Raw genomic sequence first — 17,649 nt, 5'->3', positions numbered from 1 at the left:
TTGCTCGCCCTCATGCTTCTCTCTCGCTCATTGCCCCCGCAGAACAAAATTTGATTGGCTGCTGTCAATGATGACGTCATTTCAATTTTTTTTGTTCTTTTTATGTAATAATAAAGGCTGACGTACGCAAACCCCGCGACCGGCTGAACGGCGGAGCCAGCGGAACTCTTGGAAAGGTGGAAAGTCATATCGGCCTACGAAAAACGAACTGTTATTCTCCTCGCATACATCTTGTCGCACAGCTGCCATGTGCATGCGCGCAAAGGCTGGTAACGGGCGTGAAAGCCGATAGCCATATCTCAAGCTTGTAGTCTGCAATCGTTTTTCATCCAGCTTGACAAAATAATTGACACCACTTTTTGTTTAGCAAGGTTTATAGGTTTACATTTAGGAAGGAGACTTTCCGGGCTAAAGGCACCTAACCAGAAATAAACGACTCGCTTCCTCCAGTGAAGGGCCAGAAGAAAAATCTGAGTTATAATGGGGAAAGCCACACACGTTCAGTACGGTAGTTAGTAATATCGCACAATTAACTAACCGGTTCAATTCAATGGGATGAATGCGACATTTCAAAAGATCACAATTAATTTAACCGCGCATCATTTTTTGTATTTTTGTTGCTTGTGTCCACGCTGTTGTCCTTGTGTTTGGCTTGGTTTGGCACTGTTACGCTGTTAGTACCATCATTGTCAAAAACGCTTTGCTTATCGGCTTCTACTTTTCTCTAATTTCGAAGGAAAAACATAGTCTCTAACTTCTTTTTTTCACGTAGTACAGGCGTTTTGCGCACAGTGATCCATGATCCAGTGAGCGGAAAAACCGCATCGGCCACATCGCTTCCAATTGGAGCGCCGAAGAGACCTCAGCGGCTACCGTCTCAGTTAGCAGGCAGCGTTGGCAGCGTCTCTATCCCCGCTGCTCTGATGTTTTGAATTGTGCGGCACAACTTTTTTTTGGTTTGTGCTTTTGCTCGGTGTCCCAGCAGCAGTGCCTCAAACTCAAGGCGTTAACTTTTCTTTTTCTTTTACTGGAACTGTGCTTCCTCGCCGGCGGGGGTACCGACTGCGCTGTTGCAACGGCTGCGAGCTTTTCTACAGCGGCGTTGAGCGGTTGAGCCGTTTGTGTGTCGCTTGCATGTTCAGTCATTGCTGCTGCCTGTGCCCAGCGGATAGACGGTGTGAAGTCGCCAGCTTCTGCGTGTGGTTCTGCCACTGATGACCCATTTATGCGTCTTCAGCTGGTATTTATGTTGCCAGTTTTCTGCATTTTGCCTGCACCACCGTTGACGCTTCGAACCTGGCCTGCGAGTTCGCATCCGTTCCCGACGTGAGCTGTGCCCCTGGCGTGGGGACAAACTTTCTGGTTTCTTGACTAGCCGTTGACGTTGCTCTGGAGCAGCCCCAAGTGAACAGGCGCATGCCCAGCGGGAAAAAGATGCCGCGCCGTGGTTGCGCTTGCATGCAGCGGAATTTGCAGAGCGCTTTTTCTCACGAGCTAAGCCCTTGAATTTTCTGGGCAGTTGGGGCGAGCTTTCGCTGGCCGAGTTCAAAACAAACTGCGCGGCTTATCTTGCTTCAACCGTTACTTTGAGTCTTGCGACCGCATTGTGATCATTGGTTTCGTGCGATAAACGGGACAAACTACGCCCAGTAACTGCTGCTGTTTTCTGCGTAGCGCTAGCGCTTTGCACAAAAGGACGAATTGCAAGGGGTAGTTTGCATGTACTCCGCGCTCAGGGAGTGCATATTTTAGGCACATACCATGGGTCTGCAGACATGGCTATAGCTTTCAAGCAAACGTTTAAAGCATCGATATTTGCTCTGCTTTACTAGACGCAGAAAATGCTGAGTAAATAACTCCGAACGCACGTCAATAGGTGGAGAGGCTCAATTTACCGTTAATTTTGCAAAGTATAGGTCATGTTTAAGAGGCTGATAGCTGTTTGGTAAAGTGTACGAAGATTATGCGGAATGACTATTTTTATTGCGAGAATATTAACATGAACAAAAGATGTTAAAGGTTGCACTGAAGGGGTACAGGAGCTTTTGGTTAGGGTACATTGGATTGAAATTATCAGGCATATTTTTCGAGACAGCTTAGCTTGCATGCATTGTTGCTTTTGAGATTTTTAAAAAAATTTCGTTGGTCGCACGTGGTCATTATGCTACATTTTGCAGTATGTGGCTGTCAAGCTGTTATGGGCATGTCTTGGGCGTTTGCAGTGCTCAAATGGCATTTGTTGCATTCATTGAAATGAGCTTTTAACTTGACCACTGCTCAAGAGAAGTCTGTTCTTTGCAGCTATTTCAAGGAGAATGCCGTTTCACCCAGGTGCAAATTCTTGTTTGTGAGCCTCTTGTTCTGACAGCTCAATCATTTAGGTTGATCACAAGGTCACATTTCTTGAACACCTTTTATGTCGTTAGAACTCGTTGGTTTGCTGTACCTTCAGGATAAGTGATGGGTAGTTGCTCGGATTGTGGTTCACCCTGTGGTCACTTTTGCATGGCTGATTGCTGCGCTTAATTCCACTTAGCTTCAGAATAGCATGTATTCACCACTTTTAAAATTACTTCAATTTTTTTCTTTTAATCTTCTGTAATGCTTTCTGTCTTTTTATCAAATTCAGTAAACAGGTATCTTCCTTGGCCAGTGGAAGAAAATGGAAGGGCTTTTCCTTTTGAGGATGGGCACTATTACACTAGTTTTGAAACCAATTAACTTCTGCCTTACATAATTTGTTTGTATTTGTTTAACAGTTCTTTGTGGAGGTGCTTCACTAATTACTGTTATGCCATTGTACCAGTTAACTCTCTTATACAGGAGCAGTTGAGTGCAGTTAATTTTCTAGCATTAAGTGCAACTTTCACTTTTATTGCACATTAACTAAAGAACTGCTAGGGGCATTTTCTCTGCAATATAATCTTGGTCAGAGGAAGAATACCCAGAATGAATGGCAAAACAAAAAGTGTGTTTGCAGTATGGTATACGCTTTGTCAAAAATATACAGATCACCTCGTTTGCTTCCAGGACATGCAGTGTCACTTGTTTCACATTGCCAGCACTACAAGGTTTGTGAAGGTGAGCGGAACAGTTGTGCTTACCACTTCGAATTTTAGGGCTTCCACGGGGGCCACAAGGCCTGACAGCACAACTTAGAAGCAAGCTGCCCTTTGGGATGTATATTTTTGACAAAGGCTTCTGATAGGCTTTAAGGCTAACGTGAAAGTCCGCAAGAGTTTTGTTTGCATATGTCATATGTGCAGTGATGTGATAGTTGCTCTGAAAGAAGCTTTCTAACATGCTCTGAGAGATGCAGGTCATGAAAAGTTTAAAAGGACCTCACATTGTGTGAATTATTGTTCAGCTTGCTTTGCATGGAAATTTGGCACAATCTATTACTTTACATTTTTCACAAACTTTTCTGTGCTGGCTCTTTCTTTAATTGTGGCAAAAGAATATTTAATAGGTCCTGCTTAGTGCACATCACAGTTACATCAAAATCAAAGTGGGTATATGCTGAGGGTTCTCTGTCATTCCCATTGTTTACTCCCACAGCTTTGCTTAGCTGAACACAATCCGAGTTCGAGTACACATCACCTATGTTTGTGCGATACTATGCTTCAGTGCATTTTTCTCAAAACCCTACCTCTGTCCTCCTGTCAACTTGCATCCTGTCTGCCCTTGTGCTAACAGTGAAGATGATGCACATCTGATTTTAAACAGTTGTCCAGCTGTCTTTGTGTTTCTTGCATGCACTAGTATGGCCACTGGCCTAATATGACAATATGAGACCTGTTGTAAGTTTTTTTTTTTTTTGCATATGGATAATCACAAGCAGGCTATGAATGGAAGAAATGTACATATTTTTGAATAGTGTTGTCATTCAGGCTTTTGTTTATCATGTTCCGTGTTTTGATGCTGTCCTTGCGGAGTGCCAATACATTAGGGCTTGTGCCTGCCATCAAAACTCTGCTTTTCAACTAAACTCCTGTCTGTTGTTGTTCATGAAAGTGATGTCTGTTTCTCTGTGCAGTTGCTCCACCTGCCTGCTGGTGCTTGCAGCACTGTCGGGGGGGCTCTGAGCAGGTAGTGGCTCGATGATGCGCAATGCTGGGCACACAGTGGGCGGCACCCTGCGGTCGGCGGGCAACAGTGCGCTGCCCCAGGGGCTGAGTGCCCTGCAGCAGAGAAGCCGTGCTGGCGGACCGGAGAGCATCTTCACACCCGTCAAGAAAGACTCTACCCGTGCTGCCGGCACTCCTGGTGCAGCCCGCACTCGCCCAAACAGGCCCATGTCTACCACGTAAGCTGTTCACAGCCCTTTGCCTGTGGGGAAGGTGTGCATAGCCACAGTACGTGAGGTCACCTTGGTATTTATTCTGTCTCTCAAGGGTAAATACTTGTGCTCTTCTGTTGATGCATTTCTTTTTCTACTTTGATGTTTTTTTTTCAGAATTTCTTTACTTCTTGTTTCTATTTTGCTTTCTTGCTTGTGCTCTGAAGAGCAGCTTGAGTGGCAAAAAGGAATCAAATTTTGCAAGCATGTGCTTTGTTGAAAGGGCAAAACAAAATGTGTGGTGAGGCCACTGGAGAACAAAATAGGGACATGTGTCTTTAAAGAAACAGCCAGCTACTAGTGTTGATGTGTGCTTGAATGAGGCTGCTTTAAAACAGCCCGCATCTTTTACTTTTTCTTTCTCTTTTGTTTTCTTCTTTTTGCTAATTCAGGCGCTCCGATCCTGTGAACAAGGAGAACATGCTGTCCCGCGGTACCACTGGTGCTCGCAAGCCTGGCAGCATCAAATCGTCCTCCAGCAAGGATAGCCTGGACTCCAATAGCCAGGCAAAAGAGCACAAGAAATCTTCTTCAGGTGAGCATTTTGTTTGCATAGGGAAAAAAAAAAATTCCGAGACTCATTGCCATATTCTGCAAACTGTGTGGACAGATCTATTATGTTTTCTGTTCTTGCAGGTTTTTGGAAGATGTTAGTGCTCATAGTCACGCTACCAAGCTTCTTTTACCTACAGCTGCTTACCTACGCATGCTGGCATTTTTGGGTTGGAAGTCATCGATGCGCCCAGGCTAGCAGTCAGAAAAAGTTCCTTCTCAAACACTTAGGAGAGCTCATTTGGCTGGCCTGAAGAAATGTGTATGGAAGCCCGGTTGCCCAACCCACCTCACCAGTCTCACTGCAGTGCTCGATGAAATGACTTGGGAAAACAACCACGTAGGCTTCTTCCTTAGCAAACACGCTCTCACTGCAGAATGCCATATATTAGGTTGGGCTCCCTAAGAAGAAATAAAAATGAAAATGCCCTACCCACAAGTACACCAGCTAGCAAGAACGGTGCTTGAAAAGGGCAGAGCCACTTCCTGCAAAATTGGTGCACACAGGAAACCTTGCTGTGGAGTGACTCCACAAGGCATGCAAAAGAGGCTGCCACCAAGATCTCATCCTTGATGTTTGCAGAATGTCATGACTCTCTCAGCTTTGATTGCAGCATGTGCTAACCTGAGGGGCTTGAAACTAACGCGGGTAGTGCAATACAGTATTTAATTCAGCAGAGTTCACATGCTTCTTGTTACGTCGGATGCAGAATACAGATGTCACTAACTCCAGAGACATCATGTAGTGTTTTGACTGGCTTTTCTAATGCTACTTTCCCAGGGCCGACGGTGGGCACCCAGACGTCGGAGAGTGCGGGCAAGGCGTCTCCCAGCACCATCCTGCAGCTGGAACGGGAGAAGGCCCTGCTGGAGCAGCAGGTATCTGAGCTGGTGCGCAATGCGGAGAGCAAGAAGGCCGAGATTGCCACGTTGCGCATGGAGATCAAGCACCTCAAGGTAGAGCACCTCAACTTCCCTCCTTCCTAGCTGGCACATGTTCGAGCATTGGCAGTGGTGTTTATACAGCTGATTCTGTTATGAAACAGAATGGCGGCTCCATGAAAAGTTGGTTGCTTGTTCACAAGCGCAACTTCACGCCTGAGGGAAAAAACAAGAAATGTTGCTTCAGAAAAAATGTGTTAAAAAAAAAAGTCATTTCCGCGTAATTTTTACAGTGTGTTATGGAGAGCATTGTGTGCTAGCTATGCACCTGTCATGACCAGCCACTGTACAAAACTAACCATCACCATGACTGTGTCATAATAAGGCAAAGCTATTAAGTTAAAACCTTGAATGGACTGTCTAAGGTGCTGTTTAGGTCGTAATGTGACAGTGGCGGCAACATGTGAGAAGAAAGCTTGACATGTTTTGCCATGTCTACTTGGGTACAAAGTGTGCTGTAGTTTGCCCTGGGTGCTGTGCACGACCTTTGCTTCGCAGCTAAGCCAAGGTGTGCGGACTGAGTCCACAGCAGCTTAGACATTATTCCACAGGGTATGCTTTGAAGAAGTCATAATTAAATGCGTTGTATCTGCGTAGACTGTTCGTTCTGCCATATAACAGCCTTTGTAATGCTTATAATTTATACATGGTCCTTTGAGAGATTATGTATTTGCACATATAATGAACACATACCATACATTATTACTCGTTAACATTTGGGAAAATGTGAATTGAACGCAGTATAAATTTTACTCCACATAATAGATGCACCTAGCAAATCACCACTTTTTTTTATTACATTCATTTTGTGAGTACGGTAAAACCTCGTAAATTCGGACTTCAAGGGAATGGCAAAAAACATCAAGTTATCCGAATGTTGAAGTATCGAATGACCTCCCCCAAAACTGCAAGGAATCGTTCACGTGGAAGCAAAATTTATTTTGAGGGAACCTGGGCAATTGTTAACTCCTTTTAAGAAAACTGCGCAACAACAGCGATTTCTCGCATTTCCATCAAATATTTTAATTCATGCACGCCATCGGGAGTAGGGGAAGAAGAACTGCTTCACAGTGGTAAAGGTCACCACGGCTTCTTTCAAAGTGTGAAACGTTACCGCTGGAGCTTCTTTGCATGTGGCATCACATATGAGGGGAGGCTTCGCCGCACAAACGGTGAGCAGCATGTGACGAGTGTGGAGTTTCAGCGAGCTGGAAGAACTAAAGTACCACGCGGACGGCAGCGAGAGAAGCACGCATTGGCACCAGAGTGGCAGACACCTTTAAAAGACGAACAAAGAAATCACCAATAAGGCAGTCGTCGTAAAAAACCATGTGCGGCTTGGCTGACCTGCTGATTTGTGCTGCAGATAGCCGCCATCACCCCGATCTAGTGACAAAGCTCCAAAAACGAAACTATGCAACCAGACTTTCTCTTGTTGACGGGAACCTGCCGACTATCAACACGCTTGCTTTTGCGCATACATCGGAGAGATGCGGGAGACAAAGTAATATGCAGTTCAGGCCTGCAAACGAATATCTGAACGATCGCCTGTCATGAAAGTCATATCTTGACACGGCGTCTCTTTGTGGGGCCGTCCGAATTAACCGATGTGAGCCCCGCGACGTCCGAATAAACATGCTTCTGATGCTATAGGCTTGCATGGGTGTTTGGCGGGACTCCGGTGGCAGTCCGAATTATACGGATTTCCGAATTAATGGGGACCGAATTAACGAGGCTTTACTGTAAATGCTGTGACTGTAAATGCGGTAATCTGAAAGCAGCCCTGAGGTAATCTGAAAACAGCCCTGTGCATTCTGACCTGCCTCTGTCTTATATGCATCAGAAGGCTGACTAGCATCAATCAAGAGCTTAACTTAACCCTTGGCTGACCTCCATAGTTCACTTAGGATCGAGCATGCAACTTGTACTGTTTGGAGCTTGTACAAATGAGGCATGCCCTGTCCACAGGAGAGCTTTGGTGGTGGCCGCCAGCTGGAAGCTCTCCAGGCGGAAAATCAGAGCCTGCGTGACCGGCTGGTCCAGCTGGGTGTGGAACCTGCAGAGGCATCCGACAAGGACCCCCTCCAGAGGTCTGCCTCGGCTGGCAGTCTGGATGGTGCACGGGGAGAGCAGGTGAGCCCTGTGCCAGTCCGCATCATGATCTCTCTGCTCATGTGCACGTTTTCACTGCCTCTCAAAGGGACACTGAGGACAAACTTAAGTTGGCCTATATCGATAGACTGCGACATTCTAATTACTGAGAGACCACGCTCAGCGAAAGCGAAATACAGGTGTTGCCATCTCTGGCTGATTTCTCAAGTAAATTACTTGTCTCGATGCCGATAGGGTTGTTGGTCCGAGAGGCTATGCTACACTGGCATTCACTTCAAAATGGCAGCATCCATCCTTTTCGGTGTAGACGACCAAGATTGAATCATGTGGTGAGAAATGAAGCTGTAGGCAAAAATCTAGAGCTATGCTATTTATATTGTGGCTGAGGTACGTCATCATAGAAAAATGTTATGTCAAAGCACCATAATTATGAAATATAATTAGGTGACATTCTTGTCCGCAAAATTTATTTTCGACTGAGCCATAAAAAATATAGCATAGAGTCATACTTTCGCTCATTCTGAATTCAGCTGTATAAGATTAATTGAAATTTCACAATAAAATCAATGAAAACTTCCGTAAGGCTGGTCATAGTGGCAAAAAACACGAAGTTGAGAAAATCTCATTTGAAGTGCATGCTCCAGCCAGTTGGAGGTCGTTGTAGAGGCCTCAGAAAAACGGGAGAAGGCAGATGTTCCAAGAGGTTTACAATAGGGAGTAATGCAAGGATGTAGGGAAGAGCACCAGCTTTCAAGCAAGACCAGAATGGCGGCCATCGAGGATGCCATCGAGGATGTGGGAAGCGGCGGGCACTAAGTTCTGCCGCATTTTTCTCCGAAATCGCCATTTAGGCACTTTGCAGGCGTCAGATATATACAGAGTTTTAAGTAGTTGGAGGTGGAATTAGATCTTGAAACTTTGTAGGCACTTACAGTAAGACTATTGGAGTTTGCTCTTGAGCTACTGATCGCTCGTCTGAGGAAGCTTGCGATCTTAAAAGCCAGTTTTTCACAGAAAAATTATTTTTTTTAAGTTTACGGATTTTCGGACTGTTTGATTATTTGGACCATTTTGCGTGTCCCGCCGAGTCCAGAAAAACAGTTGGTGGCTGTAATCAAGCATGTCCAAAAACCAGGCATCCAAATTTTCGGTTGGCAACTGTATGTGCAGCCACTGTCTCCTTTGCACTTGCACAGCACAGGCTTTGTCCTAAGGTCATTAAAAAGTTGGCTTCTTCTAGTGGTGAAGGCTTGAAAAGCTCTGAAAGAAAAAATTCACACTATATATTTATACCTTGGCTCTGTATATAATGCAAGGTGCATTCTGAAAGACTATATTTAGAGTATCCCTTGGAATTTTGTGGAGACTGTTAAACAAGGCTAAAAAACATCAAATAAATAGGGAGAAGAAGTTCTGAGCTGGGGCCCCGTGCCCCTACTTAGTTTGAAAGTGAATGCCCTTACCTTTCATCCATCTGTTGTAGTTCTATGTGGTTGTGAGAACAGAATCGTGCTTCTGAGATGCCTTAGCTGTGAGTCTTAGGTGCTCACTTTAGATAGGTGATGAGCGAGCTTTCAGCGGGCACAAATCACTTGCATACAGTGCACAGTTTTAAGTGCTTCTGGCAGGCCAAACACAATGCGATTTCATTGTGAAGAGACTTCTTCAATATGAAGCAAGTACCTGCACTTTCCAGGAAACTGCTGGCTTAAAGATACTAACCTTTGATTTAGTATCGTGCGCATTCTGCAGGGCTAGCTCTCTTTGAGAGCCTTGGTCGTGTACATGTTTGACCGGATAGGTTCCTGACCATTGGGCAATGTGTTGTTTCCCACAATAGGCCAAGTCTTTGGATGGTGCCCTTTCGGACGAAGCCTGCCCCAGTGGCAGCCGATTAGACTGGGACAAGGCCAGCACCAGCAGCCTGAGTGAGATGTCTGTTGCCTGCCTCCAGGACCGCATCATGCAAATGGAGGAGACTCACTACAGGTGTGGTGGCTGCCCTGCCCCTTGATGGGTCATCCTTCTTTCTACACCTTCTCTCTTTTGCCCTCCATGGTAGCTTAGTGGCTGTGGTGTTCGGTTCTGAGTCCAAGGAGGTGGGATCAAACTGCAGCAAGCTCATTTTGATAGATGTGAAATGCAAAGGCACTTGTGTGCTGTGCGATGTCGGTGCACGTTAAGAACCCCAGGCAGTTGAAAACCTCAGGCCGTAAGAACCCCAGGCCGTTGTGGAGTCCTCCACAACGGCCTCCCTGTTAACCCATCAGCAGCTTTGGGACATGAAACGCTATATACCTTACCATACCTTCTCTCTCAATCACTGTTGTGTTTCCTTCTCTTGGGCATTTCATTGGCTACTGCATTGGAACCGTAGCCAGTATGCCTGGATCCATAGCCTCGATCCATAGCCTGGATCGAGGCAGTAGACAATATTCTATAGCGTGTGTTGCCACCCTGCCAATTTTAGTGTTTCAAAAACTCTGAAATGATTTTTGATTGTTCTAATGACTATGCTGCCAGAAAAGATATAGGTGGCCATATGGGGGAGTGTATTACCTGTGTCACACAGGTGGTTTCAATTGATAGTCAAATTGTGGGCCTTTGAGAGTCTCAATTGTGATTGAACTCAAAGGAGTTGTGCAGCTGCTGCTGCGTATGAGAGATAAATTTAGCTGTGATTGAGAGGCTGCTTTATCTTATGCCAAGTATTTGCGGTGCACCCACCAGTTGAGAACAGTCAGCCTGCATGTTTACCCTAAAATGTAAAAATAAACAAGATGTTTGTTTTAATTGCTTGTGAAATTGATTTTACTGTTCAGGCATGCAGTAGTAACACTTGTGCACCTTCTAGGGAAGACTTGTCAGGTATTTTTAAATGAATGCTAACACTGGTACTCTGCTTGTGTTCCTGGTCTTGCTAATTTTTTGGGGGGGTAATTGGGTGTGTTTCAGTAATCTTTTCGACTATTATGCTACCCTAATTTTATTTCTTGGTATGTATACTCCGTTTCGTGCCTCAGGCCCAACGCTGTCAAAGCTGGCTTGTTCCTCTTCCTCTCTTTTCTCTTTCACTCCTACCTTACTCCCTTCTTTTATGGGGCAGTTGAGGTGTCCACTGAGAAGTGAGACAGTTACTGTGTTTTTCTTTTCCTCAAAACCAAAAGTAGTGTGTTCCTTGTTCCTTGGGGGTGAGCAAAAAATAATAAATACTTTGCCTGCTAGCTTATTGCATGATATTAGGGGTGTGCAAATATTGAAATTTTCAAATAGGAATCCAATACAAATTTTGAAGGAAAAAATGGCTTTGAATATTGAGTCGGATATCTATTCAGTATGAGAAAAATTTCAGAAAATGATAAACTAGCAAATTTTTTTCCCTTATTTTTTTTCTTCAATATGGTGTATGGTCTTTGCAACTGAAATAAAAGGTAAACTGATTCAGCACCATATAAAAAAATGTGCACAGAATTTTATACTACTTGATTGCACAGCATAACAGTATGCAACCTGTAATTTGGTCATGCAAAATGAAATCCATGAAATGATACATGACTGGCAACTAAAGATAGCATGATGGCTAGTGAAACCTTAATAATTCGGATTTCAAGGGACCAGAAGAAATGCAGGGATTATCCGAAGGTCGATATTAGAATGCTTCGCACCCCTGAAAAAAAATGCTGAAAATGTGATGAAGCCTTATGAGGAAGCTCCATCGCACAAACACAGAAAAGCCCATGACGAGCGCACAGTTCCGGTGTGCTGTAAGAACACGGATGTCAGCAAGGGGAATGCAGATTGGTGCCCGAATGGCGAGACTGCTTTCATAAAGGAAAAATAAATAACCAGCAACGTGCCAGTCAGTGTCCGAAAGTGCCACGGAGCTGCGTTCGGATGACCGGTGAATGTGCGGGCCGACAGCTGCCATCAGCACGGGCTAGCGCCGAACCTTATAAACCGAAACCTCGCACACAGGCTATCGCACGCAAGGGCTCTCCGATCGTCGTCATGCCTGCTGTTGAACACATTTAAAAGATGCGCAGTTTACGATGCACCGTGCAGTATGCAGAATTTTTACACAATCGCTTGCCCTGCTGTGACGCCTCAACTCGCCCCTTCGGAAGCCTCATGCAAATATCTGCAAGTGGGATTTCTCGCATATCATAATTGACCAAAACAAAATGGCGGACCTCATGCTAGGATAGTTATGGAGACAACAGGCCGATCGACATGGGTGTGGGCATTAAGTATGTGACACATTATGGAAGGAATAAAGGAAAAAAACTGCGCTTTCTTGCTGTGATTGTTTGGTCAGGTATCATATGTAGGAAAGCCCACTTGCGGAATTTCACACGAGGTCAAGCCTAGCAGCGCCCTAGTGCAATTGGTCCATGTGATAAACATCTGAGAAGAAAGCGAAGGGGTCGCATTTGTATTGTTTTCCTGGAACTATAAACTCGTTCGTCGGATAATTTGCCTCTGGTTTTGCCATGGTTGAGTTGAATCGAAGTCGGCACGGCATACGATCTCACTGGTGAATACAGTTCAATCCCGCTACAACAAAATCGACGGGACGCGCGAGAAATTTCGCTGTCGAGAAATTAACCAAAAATGCAAGGCAATAACTTTAGCAAGTTTTATTGCCAGAAATCTGTGAGCTTAGCCTGCTTGCGTTTCACTGCCAGCAGCGGCATCACGCGACTCTCGCACTCTGTTAACAGCAACATCGCAACGTCGTCATCGTGTGTGCCAAGGAATTTTCTAATAACGTCGAAGGCATCCAGTACCTGCGGTGAGGCTGCCGGGGCAGGTAAATCTTGAGCGGAGTCGTCTTCATGATCGGACGGCTCTTCCGGCTCGTGAACACTTTTGATGATGTCTTCATCGCTTCGTTCCTCGTGGACAATCATGTCCGCGTCAGCGTCAAGGAAATCCTCCAGCGCTATGTCAGCAGGGACGTTTCCAGGTTCCTGGAGCGATTTCCAAGTAACGTCAATCCCCGGGGTCGATGACGTCATGATGGTACACTTTCCGCGGCTGCAGTCGTGCTGGTCGCCTTGCTGTCAACAAACCCGGCGTGCTTGAAGCAGTTGCGGATCACGCTGCACCGTGTTGTTCTCCATGCCGCAGCCATCATTTTTAAAGCCATGAAAAGATCGACTTTCATCTCCCCACCAGTGTCGGTGTTCAGCAGAAGCCGCTGGATCAACCTTTCCCGGTAGGAAGACTTCATGCTCCGGATGATGCCTTGGTCCAGGGGTTGAATGACTGAGGTACAGTTCGGCGGGAAGAACTTCAGCTCCACACTTGACAGTTTGACGTCGTCAATGCAGTGCACTGAGCAACTGTCCAAGAGCAAACAAACCTTTCGATTTTGTCCGCTCATGTCGCGGTCAAGTGCCACCACCCAGTCAGCAAAAATGGCACGGGTCATCCACGACAGGCTGTTTGCCACGTATTTGACAGGTAGGCTCCAGTTTCCCTTGACGCAGCGCGGTTTTGAACTTTTGCCAATAACTAACGGGGGGCATTTGTCTGACCCACCCACATTTGTGCACAGCAGCACTGTCACTCCTTTCTTGCTATGTTTGCCTCCCTGGCAACACTGCCCTTTAAAATCAAGCGTCTTCGCTGGCAGCATCTCATACAAGAGGCCCGTCTCGCCTCCGTTATAAATATCAGACAGAGCATAACTGCTCATTGTCAGTCATGTTGTCTGCCGCCCATGCTGATGCGGCGTCAACGTCCGCAGATGCCGATTCACCGCACAAAACCTTGCCGACGATGTTATGCCTTTCTTTAAAGCGATTCAGCCATCCTATTCTTGCCTTAAAATCATTCAGCCCTAGCAAACAAGCATAATTTAGGGCCCTCTGCTGTACAATTTTACCGCTCAGGGGCATGTTTGTTGCTCGCGTATCCACGAACCAAGCATAGACAGCCTTGTCGAGCTCTTCATACGTTGGTTGCGCCACTTTCTTGTGCTGCGCTGAAGTGCCCTATGAAAGTGACTTCCTAATGCTGTCCTTATTCTTCAAAATCTTCGATAGCAAACTCTGCGCGATGCCAAAATCTGCGGCAATAATTGCCTTCTTCTTCCCGCTTTCCGCTTTGGCGATAATTCTATTCTTTTCTTCTAGTGAAATAAACTTTTGCTTCTTCATTGGCGGTGACATGGCAGAGGCAGTCGACGAGATCAGACTGCAGCGAGAGATCAACGATCAACACACACCGACACACGAGAAAATGGCGGCAAGGGCTGCGGAGAAGGCGGGAGGGGAGGCTGGCGACTGGATTTGGATTCGTCTTTGGCCCTCGTACGGCCGGTGGCCTTCGCACGGCGCCAACAAGTCCCCTCGCTGCTTCCCTATGACGAATAAACGACTTCCAACCAAATTTTTTAATGAAGAATGCATAAAAATGTAATAAACATACATTCCGTGCATTATTTAGCTGCTCCAAGCCACTGCTTTAGCAGGGAATAATCTCGTACAGCACCCAACTTTTGAAGAAAGGCGGGCCACTGACCGGTGAAGGCTCGCGAAAAATTCGTAGAAGCGAATGTGTGCTCACAAAGTAATTTGTTTTCGAGGGAATTTTAATACATTAACTCCTATGGGGATTTCGCGGGGAATGAAAAATACTTTGTTGAAGTGGCATTCGTTGTGCCGGGATTCAACTGTATTCGAAAATTTTCGAATATTTTGGACTTTTTAATAAATCAGAATTTCTCGAATATCAATTTATCGAATACGAATAGTATGAACCGAATATCAAACATATTAGATACGTATTTGGATATTCGCACACCCCTACATGATACATTTGCCGTGAGCTTGGTTAAATACACTCTTATTGCTGACGACACTGTCTCTTTCTCGTGCGTTTGACCATTCGGCCACAAAACAAGTGCGGAATAACATACCTCCCTTTATTTTTTTCATGCGATCTGCTTCTGTGTCTTTCACAGCATTGCACCTGGCATATAAAATGAGTATATTAGAGAATGCCCTATGTCCAGCAGTGTCTATTGCCGCCGCTTGAAGGCTCTCAAAACCTTGATGGAGTTCCGCACTGCTCCACTGGCTGAACTGAATATTGGCTTGATGGTGGGTAACGCTGCCCATGTTGCAGCTGTTAACTGGCCTTTGAGTCAGTAGATTGATCAGTTCCATGGCCTTCGAATTAGGTGTGTGACATGGGTGTAAGCCCATTTCATTTTTCTTCATTAGTATTATTTATTATTATTATTTATTATTATTTAGCAATACTGTAAGCCTTTGACAGGCCTATACAGGCAGTGGGTTACAAAGGTATTCACAATGTACAACACTTTGTAAAATATATTAACACTAGAAATTGTTATCTGAAACAGAACATCATTCCAACCAAAATCAAACGGTAGAAAAAAAAAAAAAGCTTCCGCGTTATGGCACTGAGTGAAACAAAGATTCTACCTTATTGACAAAGCTAGACACAGAATCATCGTCAACAACATCCCCCGGCAAAGAATTCCAAATCTCTACGGACGACGGAAAAAAAGAAAACTTAAAAGTATTGCACCGTGTGACGTAAATGCACTTTTGACGTAAATGCACTTTGTGAATGCACTTTTCAGTATTGAATATTCCATTTGTGTTCGACCTTATAGCCGCCGTTTAATGCTGATTTAGCTGAAAAGTTTTGTTTTTCATGTGCTCCTGTTTCTGTTCTGCCCTTTGTTTCTTAAACACTTTTAGTCAAGTGGTGCTTCACTTAAGTGTCTGTTTAGTGCTTTCATGTGTAGCTGACTGAGTGGCATGAACCCCTGGTGGTCTGCGCCCCACGCAGCACCAATGAGGAGCTCCAGGCCACGCTGCAAGAGCTGACAGACCTGCAGGACCAGCTGACAGACCTTCAGCTTGAAAACGAGCGGTGCTCGGATGAGAAGGCCCTGCTGCTTGAGTCACTGTGCTCCCAAACCGAGAAACTGGAAGAGTGCCGCTCACACAATGACCACCTGCGGGCACTGCTCTTTGGGCAGGCGGCCTCTGTGGCCGGGCAGGCTTCATCTTCTACCGCAGCAGTGGCTCCACAGCTGTCCAGGGAGCAGCACTACGTGGAACTACTCAAGGTCTGGTTGCCCTTGCCTTCTCGAGGCGTCCCGTCCTGGGTTGGGGGTGAAGTCCTGTAGCACCTTTATTGGCGCACTCCTTTCCCCTAATATTCTTGCTATCCTGCTCGGGTTACATGAGTGTTTTGGTGATCTGCATACATCACAGAAAATGAAATGACGTAATTGGATAGTTTAATTTTTTCTAGTAGAGGACAGCCTTTTCCTCAACATACGTTCAAGGTGGACAGTGAAAAATATGCCGTACATATATGCATGATTGTTGCACCTCACCTCAGAGGTTCAACCATCAAAAGTGGGTGTTGAAGGGCCCTTTTAAGCCAAATTTCTAAGCATTGTGTAGAAACCCGTGGCGTATGGAGTGTGTTTTCACTGATGTAGTAAAAAAGGGCATATGCCCTTAGACAAGCCCTTTTGCATCTGCTGTTTTCCGGTATACTGAAATTTTGCAGCCCTGACAGTCAGCAGAGGTTAGGTACAAATCAGTCGGGGGTTTTAAGTACGGCCCACATTGGCCCTGTGCAGACTAGAGAGAGGAAATTAAAGTAACAAAAATGCAGGCAGTACAAAAAAAAAAGGAAACATTTGCAAAGCATTTCCTTTTACTGTGACCTATGCATTTTTCTCCCTAGTCTTTAAAACCTTTCCTCTTCCGAGTTTCTCTGTGAGAAACATCGTTAGCTGCTAGGAGTGCTATGTCTAGAGTAAGCATCAGTATAGCTTGGTGCAGCTGGTAATTCTTTGTGCTCATTACTGCAGGTCCTCTAGGAACAAAAAGGCACTGGAAGGCTTGTAAATGGTCAGGGAAAATAGGAGTATTCATCTAGTGCAGGCCCACCTCTTCACATAGCAGAGGCTGGCGAATATTGCGGGGCGGCTCGAACTAAATTACTGTGGAAAGGTGCAATGTACTATAGGAACTGTGCTATCTTGTGACACTGTATTCTTGCATTATACACGGGTTATTCTGGTTTTATATCCTAGCCTAGATTAGGAGAGGAATTGGGCACGGATAGGGCATTTAATGTAGAGAGCAGATGGCCGACGGTCCCTTGAGGCAGCAGAGTGGATTTCAAAGGAAGGCAAATGCAAGGCAGGGTAAGGCAGAGTCAGTTGGGCAAATGAGGTCAGGGAGCTTGTGTGGATGGGGTGGCTGCTGCATCTGGAGCAGGACAGGGTCAGTGGATGTAGTTTTGCTGCTGGTGGTGGTGATGTTGATGGTCTTATTTCCACTTCAGAGTTGACATGCTTGGCGGATGTCTTTGCGCAGAAAGCGCATGAGGAGCAGACGGTGCTGCGCGGTCAGGTGGAACAGCTGCAGTCATCTCTGGAGGTGGCATCACGTGAGGCCCAGGACCACCAGCGGGACCTGCAAGGCCTGGCACACCGAGTCTCCCTCCTTCAGGCCGCCCTTGAAGCCACACAGGCATCCTCTGCGGCAGCACCTGGGGACACAGCGATAACGGGGTGAGTTGCAGGCACTAGGTGAGGGTGGCTACTCATCAGGAGGACATCTACTTTCAACTAATTTGGAGCAAAGCCTCGTTCCATTCTCTTGTTTTCTAGTCATCTTTATTGTGCGGAATGCGAA

At 45.7% G+C, this 17,649-nt stretch overlaps 1 protein-coding gene across 5 annotated transcripts in view; it reads left to right on the top strand.

Annotated features, from left to right (window-relative positions):
• Window positions 1-909: 909 nt before the first annotated feature.
• Window positions 910-17,649, top strand: part of spdi (sperm antigen with calponin homology and coiled-coil domains split discs) — a 40,259-nt gene continuing 23,519 nt past the window's right edge. For 2 of the 5 annotated variants that reach the window (XM_077653070.1, XM_077653066.1), the window contains exons 1-8: window positions 910-1,326; window positions 4,037-4,306; window positions 4,732-4,874; window positions 5,673-5,848; window positions 7,802-7,966; window positions 9,786-9,934; window positions 15,776-16,058; window positions 17,329-17,525. In XM_077653070.1, coding sequence (XP_077509196.1) covers window positions 4,101-4,306; window positions 4,732-4,874; window positions 5,673-5,848; window positions 7,802-7,966; window positions 9,786-9,934; window positions 15,776-16,058; window positions 17,329-17,525 — 1,319 coding nt within the window. In that variant the 5' untranslated portion in view covers window positions 910-1,326; window positions 4,037-4,100. Of the gene's footprint in view, window positions 1,327-1,352; window positions 2,332-3,030; window positions 3,082-4,036; window positions 4,307-4,731; window positions 4,875-5,672; window positions 5,849-7,801; window positions 7,967-9,785; window positions 9,935-15,775; window positions 16,059-17,328; window positions 17,526-17,649 lie in introns of those variants that run through there. The other 3 variants (XM_077653067.1, XM_077653068.1, XM_077653069.1) reach the window with 3 other exon arrangements.

This window comes from Amblyomma americanum, chromosome 2 (assembly GCF_052857255.1).
Source record: "Amblyomma americanum isolate KBUSLIRL-KWMA chromosome 2, ASM5285725v1, whole genome shotgun sequence".
Classification (NCBI taxonomy): domain Eukaryota; kingdom Metazoa; phylum Arthropoda; class Arachnida; order Ixodida; family Ixodidae; genus Amblyomma; species Amblyomma americanum.
The sequence above is the reverse complement of the archived record's forward strand: the minus strand, read 5'-3'. Positions and strand labels throughout refer to the sequence as shown.